The 17,409-nt window shown below is 41.9% G+C and overlaps 2 protein-coding genes across 2 annotated transcripts in view; one reads left to right on the top strand and one right to left on the bottom strand.

The window, feature by feature from the left end:
* hap1 (huntingtin associated protein 1) overlaps positions 1-17,409 on the bottom strand; it is a 145,996-nt gene that overhangs the window by 41,759 nt on the left and 86,828 nt on the right. The window lies entirely within an intron of this gene.
* Positions 12,318-13,806, top strand: lbx1b (ladybird homeobox 1b). Its single transcript, XM_071908769.1, has 2 exons — positions 12,318-12,642; positions 13,319-13,806. The coding sequence occupies exons 1-2, from the start codon at positions 12,318-12,320 to the stop codon at positions 13,804-13,806; spliced, it is 813 nt and encodes a 270-aa protein (XP_071764870.1).

Below are 17,409 nucleotides of genomic sequence, written 5' to 3'. Positions count from 1 at the left end.
GTTCCTCTCAGCAGCTGATGAAACACAGCCAGCCTCTACCATTTAGAGTCAATGATGAGCTAGGCATAACCTAATTAGCTAGCTTTCCTTATCTAAACATCTACAAGTGTTACTGACCTAAGCTAATGGCACCTTATAGGCTGAGAAGAATCAACACTCCAACTCATGTTCTCTAAAGTGTCCATTGTGCATCTCAGGCCATTTAAAGTAATCACGGTTTTTACACAATGCTTTCAACTGACTTTTTGGGGCACATGCCTGGAACGAAAGTGGATACTCCCTTAATCCAGTTGCCACAGAAGCATCATTAATTCCCTTAATGAACCTGTAACCCAAGAACTGGTAACCTGTGAACTTGTCATTCTGGAAGTTGTATAGACACACATTTTGTGGGGAATCACAAAAAAATGACCAGGTCTTCCTTCAGAGGGAACTGACAGTGGAGTGGCTTTGTTTTCCGGGGGGATATGAGAGCAGTGCGGTCACGCCCATTAGGGAAGGCATTAGCGGTGCGGTGCAGGCGGGCCGGTTCCTGCCATGCAGGGTTACGGTGTCACGCCTTGAGCTCTGATTGAGTTACAGTCCAGAGAGAGAAGGTCAGAGTGCCTCTGCAACACGGCTGCCACTCACAGTTGCCAAGACATTGGAGGTACACTCACACACACACAGACACACGCACAAACACTCATGCGCAAACCATGTATGTGCGCACAAACACACACACACACACACTCTCACACACACCTTACACACCCTCAAGGAAACCTGAGGTCATTTGAAAGTGGCAGTTGTTTGTTCTGGGGTGTTTTACTGTTGTGTTCTGTTAGATCAGAGGGGAGTTAGGGCTCGGTGGTGAAAGCTACTATATTGGCACGGTTAAAATCTGCACACATGCTGATATGAAACGACCCATAAGGAGGCTGGATGGTCTTGGTGAAGGACTTGGTGGGTGAGGAGGACTGACATGTCAAGACTTTTGCCCTCAGTAAACACTGGATTTTTCAGTTGTTGAATCAATATAGAATAAAATATCTGCAGATGGTCACACAAAAAGGCATGCACACATTCACGCCTGCAGTGTGGCACATGCAGAGTTGTGCATGCACATGTGCACACAAACACACATACACACACACACACACACACACACACACACACACACACACACACACACACGCATGCATGCACACACAATCAGATGATTGAGTTCTCTTCCCTTAATAAACCACTGATTCAGCATAAGTATAACCATTGATTGGTGACTTAATTCCCCATTCAAATTATCATCCTGGGTCCCTATCCAAGGTTGACATGAGCCTTGAGCTTCGGTGCGACTAAATTATGCTTTACTCCCTGTTAGCTACCCCCACCCCACCCCACTCTCTCTCTCTCTCTCTCTCTCTCACACACACACACACACACACTCCCAGTTCCCCCATCTTTCTCCCCTGTATACCTCTCTCTCGGTGCAGCCCAGGTGCTGATACAAGCAGAAATCCTGCACGCCCCATCGCTCCCAGAACACATACACACACACACACACACACACACACACCAACATATGCACACATACAAGCATGCACACACAAGTACACCCACACACACACACACACACACAAACACACACACCTCCATTCACTATACACCTCTTCAGAGAAAGCCAAGGGGAGCCGGCATTCCTCTCCACTCTATTTGCTGTGTTAGCATGGACGCAATATGAAACACAGGAACACTATAGTTTTTCTATTAAGGGATGCAACCTCTGTTCTGTTGAATGTGCTGTAAGCTGGCTGGAGTTGTCTTTGTAGTGGAGCGAGGCGAGAGGGAGAAAATAGACAATATCGCTGTGATGCATCGCTGGCTGTAGTCTTAAGTCACCTGAGGTTGTTGCCCTTCTCTCCCAAGGAGGATATAGTGGCCAATAACGCCTCTTTGTCAGTCCAAAGACAGAGAGACAGAGGGAGAGGGGGAAGGTGAGAGAAGGAGAGGATAGAAGGAGAGAGAGAGAGAGAGAAGACGAGGAACAGTGAAAGAGAGAGAGAAAGGCAGACAAAAAGAAGTAAACAAGAGAGAGAAAGAAACCGACGAAGAGGAGGAGAGCGGAGTGAGTCTGCTATCTTCTCTGCTTCATCAATATCCTCTTATATAAATGTCAACTGTACCATTTCCCTCATCACTGTTTCACCACCCCACTGGCTTTATCCTCTGGTACAAGGGGAGGGACATCACTCTCCCTCCCTCCCTCTCCCATCTCTCTTTATCGTTTTTTCCCTGAATCGTTTCACTTCTTTCTCCCCTTTTTTCTCGTTTCTCTCCGCCGTGTGTTTCTTTCTCCTGCTCCCCGTCTCTCTCTCTCTCTCTCTCTCTCTCTCTGTACATACCTCCTCTCTTTATCATTCTTTATCTTCTCTCTCTCCCCCCCCCTCCCTCCCTCTGTCTCCTCTCCTCTCATGGCGATGCGTCACTAGCCTGCCCCCATGAAACAAGTCAATTTTCTGCCAGCTCGGCGGACGAATAAATCTCCCTGGCTCTGCTCAGAGCGATGGGGATATTTATCTAAGTGGAGTGTGTCCTCCTCGGCTCAACGCCACTGACTCCTCGTCTAAGGCCCCTCTTACAGAGAGAGGGAAAGGAGATGGAGAGAGAGAGAGAGGGAGGGAGAGAGAGAGAGAGAGAGAGAGAGAGAGCCTACTGTGAAGAATGAAGGAGAACGAGAAAGCAATTGCTAAGGAGGGAGATGAGAGGTAAAAAGGGTAAGTGAAAGCACAGGAGAGGGAGAGAGAGAGAGAGAGAGGGGAAAGAAAAGAGAAGTAGTTAATGAGAAGAAGAAGAAAAAAATAAATAAAGCCGGAGAACAAAGAGAGAGAGGGAGAGAGAGAAGATGAGAGAGAGAGAATTAGGAGGTGAAAAATATCAAAAAGATGGATGGAGGGAGAAATAAAGGAGCTGCCTCGAACAAAGCCTATAAAGCAGCGCAGCAGAGAAGTGAGGCAGGGGCATTAGTTGAGCCTGCTCGGGCTTAAACGGCAGGAACAGGCACAGATCTGGATGAATGGCAGCCCTCCTCCTCAGGGCCATACTCATCTGTTAGGGAGAAGGAGAGAAGGAGGTTATTGGGCTGCATGGTGGATGGGAACGAGAGAGAGAGAGAGAGAGAGAGAGAGAGAGAGACAAAGACAGGCAGAAGAGGGAGAGAAAGAGAAAGGAAGCGCGCGAGGATGAAAATGATGATTGATGATGAGGATGTTGTGGTATTTTTCCTCGGTAATAAAAAAAAAAAGAAAAAAGAATGAGGCAGGCAGCAGCAGTAGATAGCAGATGCTGTGTTCCACTGATTAGCAGGATAATGAGCATGAGGTGAATTTGTCTGGGCTTGACTCGTATCTCTTAAATTTTTAATGCGGTGTTGTATTTTGCTGTGTAACAAGTCCTAAGATTTAAAAAGCTTTGGGCAATGGGGTATTTGGAGGAAGGAGGGGGGTCTTGCTAGCTACTTGCCACAGCATTAAAGCAAAGTAAATAGCTGTTGTGTCTCATTATCATTCATTTTTAAAGGGGACTGTTAAAATAATGAATGCTTGTGCTATTTTCTCTGTGTTCTCCTCCTTCAGTATTAAGAAGAATAATACCATCTTTCACGCTAGATAAAGTGCACTCAAATATTTCCTTTGCAATTAAAATGGTCAATTTTGCTTATGCACAACAGGCGCCGTATAACACCAAGTTTTGAACTTAATTACCTACAATAACAATGTGATATATTGGGTATATGGTTCTTTACTGTGAGAACATGATATGAAACAAGAAGCTTTTAATAAACTCATAAAGACAAGCCCAAGCCCTGTGGAGCATATAATGTGTGTGTGGGAGTGTGCAGTCTTTAATTTGTTTACACACAAAAAGACTCAAAGATAGAAATGGGCACCTGCATATACAAACACACACACGCTTAACGCAAAACACACACACATACACAAAGCAAAATCCGATTGTAAGAACTAGTACTCAATTCTGTGCGTTCACATTGTTTTTTAATGCCATTGTAAAACAAACCATTTTGAATTGTTGTTGAACCAGTTAAATAAACGCAGCCTATTGTACTGGAAACATTGACATCTTTTTCAATTATATCAGGGTTAAAGGTTGAGAACCTGGCTCACCCGTTCTTGCCCCAGGTTTTCTATTGTTTATGTTATTACCAATGGTTATTACCATGGACACTTTTATGGAGAATCTCATCAGATCCTTTTAAATTGGTTGTAAAATTAGTGCTGATTCTGTTAAATCCGTCATGGTAATTGTTGAATTAAGGAAACTTCTTGTTATTTTGGTGTGTTAGGTGTTTATTTTCACATAAGAAGAACATAAGCACATTTCCCCTGAACTGCTTAATTTTCACACATCAAGGTAAAATGCAATTGTTTATTATCACACAGACACAACATAGCAACACATATTTTCCTTGCACATTTTAAATGCTACATGTTTAATAACGCATTATGCCATGTGTAATATTTATGCTATCATTGCATTAGCATGATGAATGTGGGCACTTTTCATTAGAGACAAATGAAAGCTATTCTGACACAATTATAGCAATAACAATAACAGCACTGTGTGAGCCATTCCATGATTGATAATACTGCAGGGGGGATTCAGTGGTGTTGGGCTTAACCAGGCTTTCCCTGAGGGGTTTTCCCTTGGCATTAGTCAGACAAATCCCTTTGTCAACCTCTCCCCTCTCCATTTTTATTCATAAGCATTTGGCCCTAAGAAAGACATCAAACCAAGAATACAACGAGAGGTCAACATCGTCTTTGCGCAATGTTAACCTCTGCATTGATGAAGCTAATTCACATTTCCTCAGTCCAGCCTACGGGGGTTTAGGAGAAGAGGGGGAGGAGGAACAGAGGGAGGCAGCAGGGTGTGTGAGTGTGTATGTATACATGCGTGCTTCTGTGCATCTGTGTGTGTGTGTGTGTGTGTGTGTGTGTGTGCGTGGGTTCCCCTGCTTGTGCCTCCCTGTGTGTCAGCGGCCACTTTGTAGTGTGTCTCTTTCTTGACCTGGGCCCCTCCGCATGGGGTTTGCATTGATAGTCTTTGCTGAAAGGAGGGGAAAGTGAATGTTGTCCGAGCTCATTGTAATGACAATGGGGGCATATGGTTGTGTGTGTGTTGGTGTATGGTCATGGCAGCCACCATATTCCTCTGTGCAGGGTTGCCAGGTGCTTCATGAACGGACCCACTGAGAGTCGACAAATCATCCACCGATGGCACAGAATGGCTCGTGGCTCCTCTGCCCAAAGGGGGTTACTCTCTCTCTCTCTCTCTCTCTCTCTCTCTCTCTCTCTCTCTAACTCAGTCTCTGACTTCTCATGGGACCTGATCTCAAAATTAGGTATGTTTGTGTTACTTGTTGACCACACTCAACCAGCATTCCCATACCATAGCAAGCTAACCACAGGAAAAGAAAAATTGCAATAGAGATGAGTGTCAATGATATTCAATACCACCATTCATTACCAGTTAGCCAACAGCTAAACTTTGTTTACCCTGCTAATCAGAGGCCCCCATCCTTGAACGAACCCCTCTCACACTCTTAAAACCCCACAGAGAACAAGGGAATGAAGATAGCCTGATGTAGTAGCATCCCCTCCCACACAAAGGCACTTCTTCTGTCATGAATAGTCAGCTCCACCCTAATGACTATTCAATACAGTCTGCAGGCTGCAGATGAACAGACCAATCCACAGCAGCATCTGCTGCGGGCCGAGCTCGCCAGACGCCAGCCTTGTAAGAGGGCCATTGCAGGCTAATTGAAAGACAGAGGCCATCCCTCAAAGAGAATGTTTGTGTGTGTGTTGGTGTGTGTTGGTGTTGGTGGTGGTGGTGGTGGGGGTGGGGGGGAGGGGGGGGGGGCAGTGCTTGTGTATGTCTTGAGAGGGAGACTTGACAGAAAGAATAGTGAAAGAGAGAAAAGAAAGAGAAGAAAATAATTGACAAAGAATGGAGAGACAGAAAGAAAGAGAATGAGAGAGAGAGAGAGAGAGAGAGAGAGAGAGAGAAAGTCTTTCCACTCCTCACAGAAAGAACAGCTGACCTGTCAGTGTTTGTTCCCATGCGGCCATATTGGAAAAGCCCCTCTGGGCATTGTATCCACACAACTCAGACCCTCTCCATATAATTAGACTGGACCTGTGGTCTTAGCTTATTTTTAAATACATGTCTATGATATACAAGATGATCCTGAATGGTTTAAAAAAGGAAGCCATTGGACACATCACTGCACCATTTAAAATCTTGATTCAGTACTATTTTGGACAGATCTTCAGACAGATCAAAGCTTGAACTGATCAAATATCAATATAAATTTTCAACGATGAAAGATTATGGGTACTGGATTAGAATACGCTGAGCAGGTTATTGTAACCTGCAATAAACATCAAGTAATAAGCAGTAAACATCCGGTTCACTCTATAATTTTACATACCAGTAATCAACAGAAATGCAGCTGGTATTTACACTTCTGTATGTGACAAATTTGATTTCCTATTGTTTTTCACCTCAAGGTCTCCTTATCCTCCCTTGTAAATCTTTGCATCAAATAAAAAAAACAGCCTCTACAAATGAAAACTAAAGGATTGCTGTCATAATTCTCCCCAGTTCTCCTCTGGCAGTTTCTATTACCAAAGGCAGTGAATAATATTATCAGCGCTGGCCCCGGCCCACTAACACAACCCTTAAGCATCACTGCGTACTACAGTATGTTTTTGTGGTGAAGTATGGAGGAGGGAGCAAGGACTATTCAAATGAAGTATATCTGACATCTCTCTGCATTGCATTCATGGTGCAGTGGAAGGATCCGTCAGTTGCGTGTGATTGTAGATAACCAAAGGGAAAAAATCTTCATAGGAAACATGTTGAAATAATTATTGTATAATTGTTTAATAGCCTGTCAGACTAGAGCACCTTCCAATCTTTGTAAATGGATGAATTCCCCTAAGTAAAATGCTTTTTCAGAGGTGGGCTAGGGGTCAATAACAGCTCTGCCTGCTGTCAGTTTGGTCTGGTCTCTATACCCCGTTCACCCCAGAGAAAATCCCTGACAGGGAGTATTGAACCCTCCAACTGGCACAATGTGGTGCGTGACATGCAGCAGGTCTGCAGATCCAGCGGGTGGCTGGCATACACTCACCGAGCCTGATTTCCGACGGCCACATATGTGCAGTTTCAAAGTGTACATTCTGTAAATTAGGAATGCTTATGTTCAGTGTGCTGGTGCATACGGTCTGTTATAGCACAGGCCCCAAACCACACTAGTATGATCAGGGGCGTGAAAGCCAGTCTGTCGCTGGCTGGCTGACATAACAGTGTGGGAGCAGCAACTGTTCCACCAGGTAAGACACAGCAAATGGCTCTTAACAGGTTCAGGTTCAGTTTCAGTGAATTTGTCGTTGATGTAAGAAAACCGGCGTTGGTACTATCTTCAAATCTGGCGTCACAACTGAATGAATGGTTCTTTATAGCGTCCATGTGGTTCCACATAGCAGTAAAGGTATTACTAGGGCCAGAGAACCATGAAAAGGGTTCCTTAAGGAGAGAGTAACACTGCATCATTCACTCCCCATGGGGTAAATTCTGTGCTTCTTGTATTTCTTAGCAGACTGTGCACCTGTTTTTGCTGTTTCTTGCATGGGGATAATGTGATGGCTTTTAATTTATTGACTGTTGTGTTTGATTTGGATTTTCTGCTTCTTTTTATGCATGTTTCTGCTCTGTTGGCGTTTGGGAAGTAATCAATGTGCCCTTTTTTTTTTCAATAAATCCTCATGATTGGCAGTAATTTCTTCTCAGTTCAGTGGAATGTGCAGCGTAGATGATCCTTCTGTCAAATTTAACTGGACCCTCATAAAAGTGAAACCAAAACAGATCCCAACCCTGAAGAAAACCGTTCGCTCATGCAGTTGCACAACGCAGTCCATGTGTAACACAGTGATAATGGCGCTGCTTATGATCGTGTGTTCCAGCAGCACTGGCACTGCACTGTGAGGCAGGAAAGCCAGTCCATCAGGGATTTGTCAGTGGCCTGTTATTACATCTCTAGTCCCATAAAATATGGCCGCCTCTCCGGAGATCCAACTGCCAGATAAATCCACTCTCCTCCAACCAGACCGGCCCTCATGATGAAACCGTCCAATGGTTTGCCAGAGCGAGTGACCTCTGGTAATGACGTGTGATTTATACAGTGCGCGTGAAACAGTGGGACACGTCCACTGTCTCTATCTATATCTGATGTCATCTGAGATAACGGGCCTTTGGGAGAGGGAGACGTGACACCCATCTTTGGGGTCTCACAAAATGGCTACAATGTGGATAGCTTCCCCTGCAGCTGTCTAATCGGAGCCTAAGCCTGCAGTGAGAGCTGTGTCTCCAGGATGAGGTCACTAACACATATTGCAGAATGGCACTTTAAGCTAACAGACCACAGCATGGAAGGCCTAAATCAACACCTGGTTGGGAGGAAAGAGCACTTGTGTCCAGCAGATGCAATCCTGAATGCCCAGTAAGCAAGGAGTGACAGAGTATAGAGGCACTGCAGAGACATCGTACCTCCACCTATACATTATGGAATATGGTAAACCAGTGAACGAGTGCAATTAAACAACAAATAAAAATTCATCTGAGGTTTAGACATGCAGTACTTTAGTCTTAAGGGCTTAATGGGCTTTATATTTGGGGTTTATTGGAATGAATAAGGCAGATATAGATAGATATATTACAATGAATAGAATAAGAGTCCAACAGCACTATAAAAACGCCACAGTATTTTATGAAATGCAAACCAACAATCAAACTAAATCCTGTGCCAATTGGTAGCATCAGACTTTGATGTAAGTGGATTATTCATGAGATATTAGCGACACAAAACACAAGTATATCACTCATCGGTGAATAGAGCAACAGAGTGAGTGATTTCCAGACTGCTTGTCCAAAGGAGAGACGGTGGGTGATGTGTCTTGTACCATCCCCTGCCAGGGAATGTCCCCTGCACAGTCTAGTAGCTTAAGAGATTAAGTTCTGGTGCTAAAGGAGAGCTGAGAGGCAGCATGTCGTTGACCTTGGCAAGCAAGAGACAGAGATGATGACACACCACCACAAATATCTGTCTTTAACAAACGGGCAGGCGCAGTAGATCACTAGGTCCTCCCCATGAAGCCCAGTCTGGTTTGCAACTATACAGTACTTACTTATTTTTTCATTATAACCAAGTGAGAAATGTAATGTAAAGAAATGGTTTCCATCGCCAATATCCCACCCTTCAATTTTATACTCTATGGTTCTGCAATGGATCAGTCAATGTCTATCTAATGCATTTTACAGTTTGGTCATCCATAATGTTTGCTACAGAACAATATCATTTTTCCATTGTGTTTTAAATCTTTTAAGCAGTTATTGAATGCAAAAACTCAATTAAGTGACTGTTATAAATGTATCATTATGTAGGAGATATATTGAAACATGTTGTCATGCTTTGTAAATATTAATTTTAGATATAATACTATTATCTTATCAAATTTACCATTAAATTGCTTGGAAACTCAATTTTTCCATTTTTTACATATTTCACAGCTGAATTTCATTTGTCCTTATATATATTTTGTAAGCTGTGCATTAATGGAACTCTAGTTTATAAGTGTCTGATGATATAATTGAGTATTCAGCGGACATATTTTTATATTTTCATACTATTTTGATTTACCTGCCATGCTACTATTATCATTCTTGTTTTATTTTGCTTTTTGTTTTGTTTTGTTTTGTTTTGTTTTGTTTCCATTTGTCTTTCTATCTATTTTTAACACCTTTTCTTTATATTGGCCCTCCAAGACAATCAAGATAAATGCTTCAACTAAGAGTTTTGAAAAAATACACTGGCTATATCATCTGGGTGTTTGGTGTTTAGCTGCCAAAACAAACTCTTGCCAAATGTGGGAGAAACGTGTTCAGAAGTGGCTGGTTGCAGTTCAATAAAACATCACATGAACAGTTACCTCTGAAATCAGATATTGCCCCCCACCAGCAAATATAAATTGTGTTGGCCTAAAACTGTCTTGGCTGCTTTTTGCCTTCATATCCTGATTATGCTCAACTGGACACGCATTATGAGCAAATGTATCCATTCAAATTATATGAGACAATTTTCGTTAAAATGAAAATTTCGTTAAAATGGAAGTTTTCGATAAAATGGTTTATACCTGTTATTTTTACAAAACACAAATAAAAATGGGAAAATTCTTAAGAGCAAAAGAGAAGTCAATCCCTACCTCTCTTTTTCGTTTTTATGTTTTCTTTTCTGGTCACTTTTGTTTGCAAGCCTGTCTTCTTTCCCTATGGAGCTTGAACGGTAGAGTGTTTCTAATGTTATGGGTCTGTAACCTGTAAGTCCACATGGCCTCAATAACGAGCTCATCTCAGTGGCCTATAGGACTTAGCTGATGCTGGATGAGATGATGTCATGTAATCGTTTTATAGAATGAAATATTTTTAAGCAGGAAACATTTAATCATAATTATTTAAATATTAGAATAATAGCTTCATGATGCCATCAGTGACACCCCCCCCCCCCTCTCTCTCTCTCTCTCTCTCTCTCTCTCTCTCTCTCTCTCTCTCTCTCTCTCTCTCTCTCTCTTTCTTGCCTGACATATCATCATCATTCTGTTGATATTTTATTTCCCCTGGCGGATCCATCAATGAAGCATACAGTAGCCTGAGAGTCACCAAAGTGACGCCTCCTCCACTTTTGATACATCGGTAATCATTGCAATATCGACTTAAAACAGATTCTGTCATTACTGGCCACTGACATTTTGATCAGATCAGAAGTATAACATCATAACAATAAGATAGCTTTAACAACAATAACAAAAACAATAATAATATCAATAATAATAATAATAATAACAGTAATAACAACAACAACAACAACAATAATAATAATAATAATAATAATAATAATAATAATCATAATAATAACAATAATCATAATAATTTCCTTTTTCAACAATAAAATGAGGCCAATTTTTTTTAGTCTAAAGATGGAATCAAAATTGAAATTTTATGAAACGAATAGCTAAACATTTTTTGAAGCAAGAAGGCTAGATGTTCAGCTATGCGACCATAAAAAAGTTCATTTTGCTGGGAAAAAATATATATTTCTTACTGATCCGGACAGAAACGTGTGATCATTCGTTTTCGTATGCAAATAGCCCGTCGGCAATTTTTCAGAACAGCACAAAAATAAACCCATCATGTCAACCCTGGAGGACGCGGGGAAATTTGATAGGAGATGAAATATCTCTCTGATGATATAAAAGGACCCTTTCGCCTGAGTTATGACCCGGATTTGGCGATGCTGAGAGGGATGCATGCTGCTGCCTCTCTCCGCCCCAGAGGAGGTATCATCAGAGCTGATATATCGCCCAGCTCTACATTACCTTTACAAAACAAAGGATCATCCACGCTTTTGGTCGAGGAAAATATCCTTTGACTATAGCTACTACATCTAAAAATTGCCATCTGTCGGCTTGTCTTTTTGAGAGCATCCGGATAATCCAAAATACTTTTAAATACGATTGGTATTGAATGGAAAAGAGTCAAACTCCTGAAACTGAAGTTTAGTACTCTAAAACGCTTAAATAGGCTTAAATAGGCTGCGAATTGTGATCTCTCCTCTCTCTCTCTCTCTCTCTCTCTCTCTCTCTCTCTCTCTCTCTCTCTCTGCTTCTCCTCATTTACCTCATATACCTATTCTGGTATCTCACCACACGACTAAATTAGACCAAAGATGATAAGAGCACAAAGCATTATAATTCCGCCGGGCTCCTCCTCCTTCCAGCCATGCGTCCTAATTAATGGGACACCCCCAGTCGCAAAAAGCTCCGCACTGGACTGCAACATAGTCAAAGAGTGAAAGGGAAGAGGGCGAAAGTGCCACTGGAGATAATTGATTACCTCCCAATCAATGATAACTTGTTAGTAATCGTCAACTCTTTGGACCTCGCCATTTTCAGGGAGGCATCTCACTCCTCCGGACTTGCTGCTCCTACATCTGGGGAAACGACACTTTCCAGACATCCCATTTTGGAATAAGATTTTTTTTTTTCTTCATTTCTTTTTTTTTCTTCCTCTTCTGCCATTACAGTTATCTGCTATGTACTTTAACTGGTAACTGTTATGTGACTATTTTCTCGATATAGCCTTGTTTTGTTTTTTGACCGCCGATATTTCAACAAAGTCACAAGTCTGCGCTATAACCAATAATGACATCCAAAGAAGTGGCGAAATGTGATGCAGTGGAAAACAGGAGGCGAAGTCCGCTGGACCACTTGCCCCCTCCTGCCAACTCCAACAAGCCGCTGACCCCCTTCAGCATCGAGGACATCCTGAATAAACCCTCTGTGAAGCGAAGTTACACGATCTGCGGGACAGCTCATCTGATTTCTTCGTCGGAGAAGCACCGTCCGTCCAGCATCCCCCTGTCCAGCCGGGCTCTGCTCAACCAGACCTCCCCTCTCTGCGCCCTGGAGGAGCTGGCCAGCAAGACCTTTAAGGGACTGGAAGTCAGTGTTTTACAGGCTGCGGAAGGTAATCCCCAAAATGCATTATAGCCTTGCACTGAAACTCAGCAATATATATTTTGTTTTTTTTAATCTGGCACTCGTGCATGAACGGCGTAAGCGCGCCTTTCTCTTATCTTTCTCTTATTCGATGGCCTGTTCTAGAGAGAAAAATGGCAGTGGTTTCTTCAGCAGTACGATAAGGGTAGCATACACCTGTTTTTTGCACAGTGTCACGGAATGCATTCAATAAAGGTGATGAAGTTAATAGCCAGAGCTAAAATTGTGCTGATGAATGCAAAAAATAAATTGCTTTATGGAACCAGGCTTAAATATTTAGGCCTATTCATTTTCTGTGCTGTTCTCTAACGAAAGAAATCGCCATCATGTTCCTATAATATTCTTATAGGGCCTCACAGTGTGTCTGGTACTCAACAATGAGTTTATGGTAGGCTATTTTATCTCCTATGGCATCACTATAATATTTCTATAATATTTCCCACGGGGACTTAGCTTTTTGTCGTGCTATTGAAATAATGGGTCTACCGTTCTAAAAATGTATTATGTTGGATTATTATAGGCCTTGATATTTTTCGTAAGGGTTACTTTTACGCGCATACTGCAACGCCCTCGGTGCAGAGAAAGCCCTGCAATGGCATCATGAACCAAGCTGTCATTTTACTCAGCCTCAATCTTTCCCACAGGGAGAGACGGGATGACTCTTTTCGGCCAGAGAAACACCCCGAAGAAGCGTCGGAAGTCTCGAACGGCGTTCACCAATCACCAAATCTACGAGCTGGAGAAACGGTTCCTCTACCAGAAGTATTTGTCTCCCGCCGACCGGGACCAGATAGCGCAACAACTGGGTCTGACAAACGCCCAGGTCATCACGTGGTTTCAGAACCGGCGAGCCAAGCTAAAGCGAGACTTGGAGGAGATGAAGGCTGACGTGGAGTCGGCCAAGGCCGTCGGCCAGGTCCCGTTGGAGAAACTCGCCAAGCTCGCGGACCTGGAGAAATGCGCCAACGGGACGCTCGGTCACTCGCGAGCCGAATCCCCCGCGCGGGGCGGCAAGCAGGAGCACGAGCTCGCTCAGAAACTGCGGATGTCCCCGCTGTCTCCGTTCTCAGACCACACAACTAGTAAAGAGTGCTCGGAGGACGAGGACGTGGAGATTGATGTGGATGACTGATGGCGCAGCGTGGGGTTTGGGAGTCGAAAAGACAACAAAAGACGACAGAAATCCCTACCGCGGACTTGTAACTTGTACTGCTTATATTGTATACCATATCTCAGAACATGTACCAAAATGTAATGACTTTTATATTGGCACAAATAGACCTATTCATAGTAAAGCATGAAACAGAACAAGAAATATGCAGTGGTATTTTACAATGTATTCATTAGCAAACTATTTCCTCTTGCAATCAAAGCAATATGTTCTAAAATGACATGGATAAGTTATTGTTTTTTACAGTAGGCCCCCCCCACACACACACACACACACACACACACACACACGCACACACACACCTACACACACACACACACACACACACACACCTACACACACACACACACACACACACGCACACACACCTGTTCCATTGCTTTTTCACCGGGCCTATTCTCGTACCATTGATTAAAGTGCACCAATTTTTCCATATTTTTTTGCATGGGAATGCATGATTTGATTTGTGATCATTATCTATTTATTTTACTTTTTTTATTTATATCGCTTGTGTTCTGTTGAGCCAAATCATCCTGTCACTATGTCACTGCTGGCTCTTTTTCTTACCCATTTGTAACTCTGACTTCAATTCATATGGCGTCCCTATGCTGCAATGCATGATCGGAAAGGCAAACTCGGAAATTCACAGTTATGCGTTTTATGGGAATGCTCAAGCGATGGCGAGAAACAAATTAATATTGCGGTGATTTTGACAGCTACTTTCTAGATTTATTGTTTGGATACAATAGATTTACAGTTATAAATTTGTTATGTTTTTTACACCTGTAAGTGCCTTTCTAAAATCAGGACAGTATTTGAAAACCAATGCACAAACTGTAATGTATATACTATGGGAATAAAATGGCTTTTCTGAATATTTCTTTTATGTTGTAATTCTTGATTTAATTGGCGCTACATCAGCGATATAATAGGCTTTTTTTTCTATTGCAGACAAAATAAAAATCATTTTTGAAACACGCTCGCCGTGCCAATTCTGGGCGTATAAGCCCATCAAAAGCGGCCTATTTAGAATTGACTTTCCCTTATTATACTGAAGTATTTTGTGCCATTGTGTCCCTTTCTACTAGGATGCTCTAAACATTTTGTGGCCCGGAATCCCACAACCCCTTTCAAATTCTAAATGCGTATCGTGGCTTCTTGACCCTGCGACGTGTTTCTCCATTCGTGGCAAAAATTTATGTGAGAAACACAAATCTGGTCCGAGGAAAAAAAGACGAGGATGCCACAAAAACACAAAGTTTTGGGCCAGTTTCTCTGGGCCTTTATAGACCTTTTTTGTTCTGCGGGACTGGGCCGTAATTTTGAGCGTAAAGCATGAAAAGTGGGGACAAATGAGCAGCGTTCCCTGATGGGACAAGCCACAATGGAGCAGGGCCAGTCTCCCGCAGGCAGCAATACTGAGACAAGTGTGTCCCACCGCACAAAAAGGACGCAAACGTTTGGAGGCCATATGGTTTTTGAATTTTCCTCACAATTTCAGACAATTTGATGGATTGAGTTAACCCTCCTTTTAAACAGTTTAACTCAGTGCGAACAAAGGCCATAATGCATACATAGACTCTCGCTTCATGAGGGCATCTGCGGCTATTAATGTCTAGCCCCTTTCTTTCCCTGGCGTTTTGAACAAGTCAATGAATTACAATGAAACTGGCTCTTTTTTTGTGAGCCGCTTGTCTTTCTCCGCTTTTTAGCTCTGGAATAATATGTTTGACTTCAGTCCAAGAGCGTTTTCTAAACAAGAAATGCCGCACATTTTGTTGAAAGTGTTTTTCATGTTAAGTAGGGAGCCATAAAGAGTTTAGACTGTGACATTTATGCCAAAGTCTGGTTAGGGAGTCCTTTGTTTGTTTTCTTCTCATCTCTTTTTTTCTTCTCCCTCTTTATTTCTTTTGTCTTTAAGGAGTTTAATGAAGCTGAAAACATGATGATGTGAGAAAGAGTGTCCAGAAGCGAAAAGAGAAACTCAAAGGCTACCTCCCGTTTAACCCTCTTTGTTTAAGGATTTGATAAGCAGGGCTGTTTTCTTTTAAAGTTTTTTTATTTTTTCTCCTAGAATGAGTTTTTACCACTATAAGCCCCATAATCAGTAGGCAAACAGTCTATACCTAGGCATAACATAGCCTATATCTAACCCAGTAATAAGAATATAATAAGATTATAATAAAAATATTAACAATATAAGATAACAATATAATAAGAAGAATATGTATTTACGTTTAGGGATTTGTGCTAACAGTGTGAATGCAACTATAGATTCTAAGGCACCTCCAAAGAATTTTTTTTTTTAGCTCAGTTCAGTTCAATTCAATTCAATTCAATTCAGTTCAATTCAATTCAGTTTAATTCAACTCAGTTTAATTCAATTCACATCACTTCACCTCAATTCAATTCAATTCAATTCAATTCAGCTCTGTTTTGTTTTAAATGATCAATAACGAAATCACAAAGATGCTGAAACAGCTATAAAGGAGTCCAAAACTCTGTGTTATACTTAAGATTAAGATGAAAGAAATCTTGAATTCGTGGGGACATTGACAGTCGGACACATGCACGCACGCACGCACAGTATGAAAGGGCATGTAACTCCGTGTGCGTGTGTGTGTGCGTGTGCATGCGCGTGCATGTGTGTGTGTGTGTGTGTGTGTGTGTGTGTGTTGCTTTGAAAGGATTCGCTTTCTGCACCTTATATCACTTACCACTCTGCCAATGGTCTGAAGCCTATTCTGAATAAACCATATTTATGATGGGAGGGAGTGTTAAGGCAGGCTAAGTTTATGGATTTCACTTGCTTATTTTATGAGGGGTTGTCAGGCGGCCCAGCGATAAGTAATACTACAGTCTGAGGGACCACTTCGTGGTAATTAATCTGGAGGTCTTAAGTGTATTTCAGTATTTCAGTTCAAGATGGAAAAAATCACTACTTCAATCGTCCGGAAAATTGAAGTTTGATGCATGAGTCCCTACTGAAACAATGGGGCCACCCCTCTCTCTTTTCATCTCTTCCCTCCCCTTTTCAACTCCCTTCATCTAACTGTCTATTTCTTTTCTTTTTTTATTTGTTATGGCACCTCCTGGAAAACAGTCTCAGGTGCAGAGTGAAAATGAATATAAGAGACACTGGTCGAGTGGCAGCATTTAAGCAAAGCATCAGGAAATGAATTAAATTGTCTTATGTTTGTTTTCAGAAAAGCAAACACGCACAGGCCTGTAAAAACTGCAAGTGCAGCAGTCAGAACATAGAAAATATAACTGTCCCTCATATGTAGTAGAAAGCAAGGCCTATAGGCCTATATACGATTTCCAGCATTAGATTCTGAAAAAGCATTTTACTATTACTACGACTACTACTATTATTATCATATTAGTATTATCATTATTATTATTATTATTAGTAGTAGTAGTAGTAGTAGTAGTAGTAGTAGTAGTAGTAGTAGTAGCCTATTATTATTATTATTATTATTATTATTATTATTATTATTATTATAAAACCGTGTCAAAGAGATCTACTGTAAATCACTTTATACTTGCCTGGAGTTAAGTCAG

Source organism: Centroberyx gerrardi, chromosome 3 (genome assembly GCF_048128805.1).
Source record: "Centroberyx gerrardi isolate f3 chromosome 3, fCenGer3.hap1.cur.20231027, whole genome shotgun sequence".
Taxonomy (NCBI): Eukaryota; Metazoa; Chordata; class Actinopteri; order Beryciformes; family Berycidae; genus Centroberyx; species Centroberyx gerrardi.
The sequence above is the reverse complement of the archived record's forward strand: the minus strand, read 5'-3'. Positions and strand labels throughout refer to the sequence as shown.

Coding starts and splice junctions, on each gene's coding strand:
- lbx1b (XM_071908769.1), top strand. CDS start 12,318: ATGACATCCAAAGAAGTGGCGAAATGTGATGCAGTGGAAAACAGGAGG. Junction 12,643..13,318: donor TGTTTTACAGGCTGCGGAAG/GTAATCCCCAAA, acceptor TCTTTCCCACAG/GGAGAGACGGGATGACTCTT.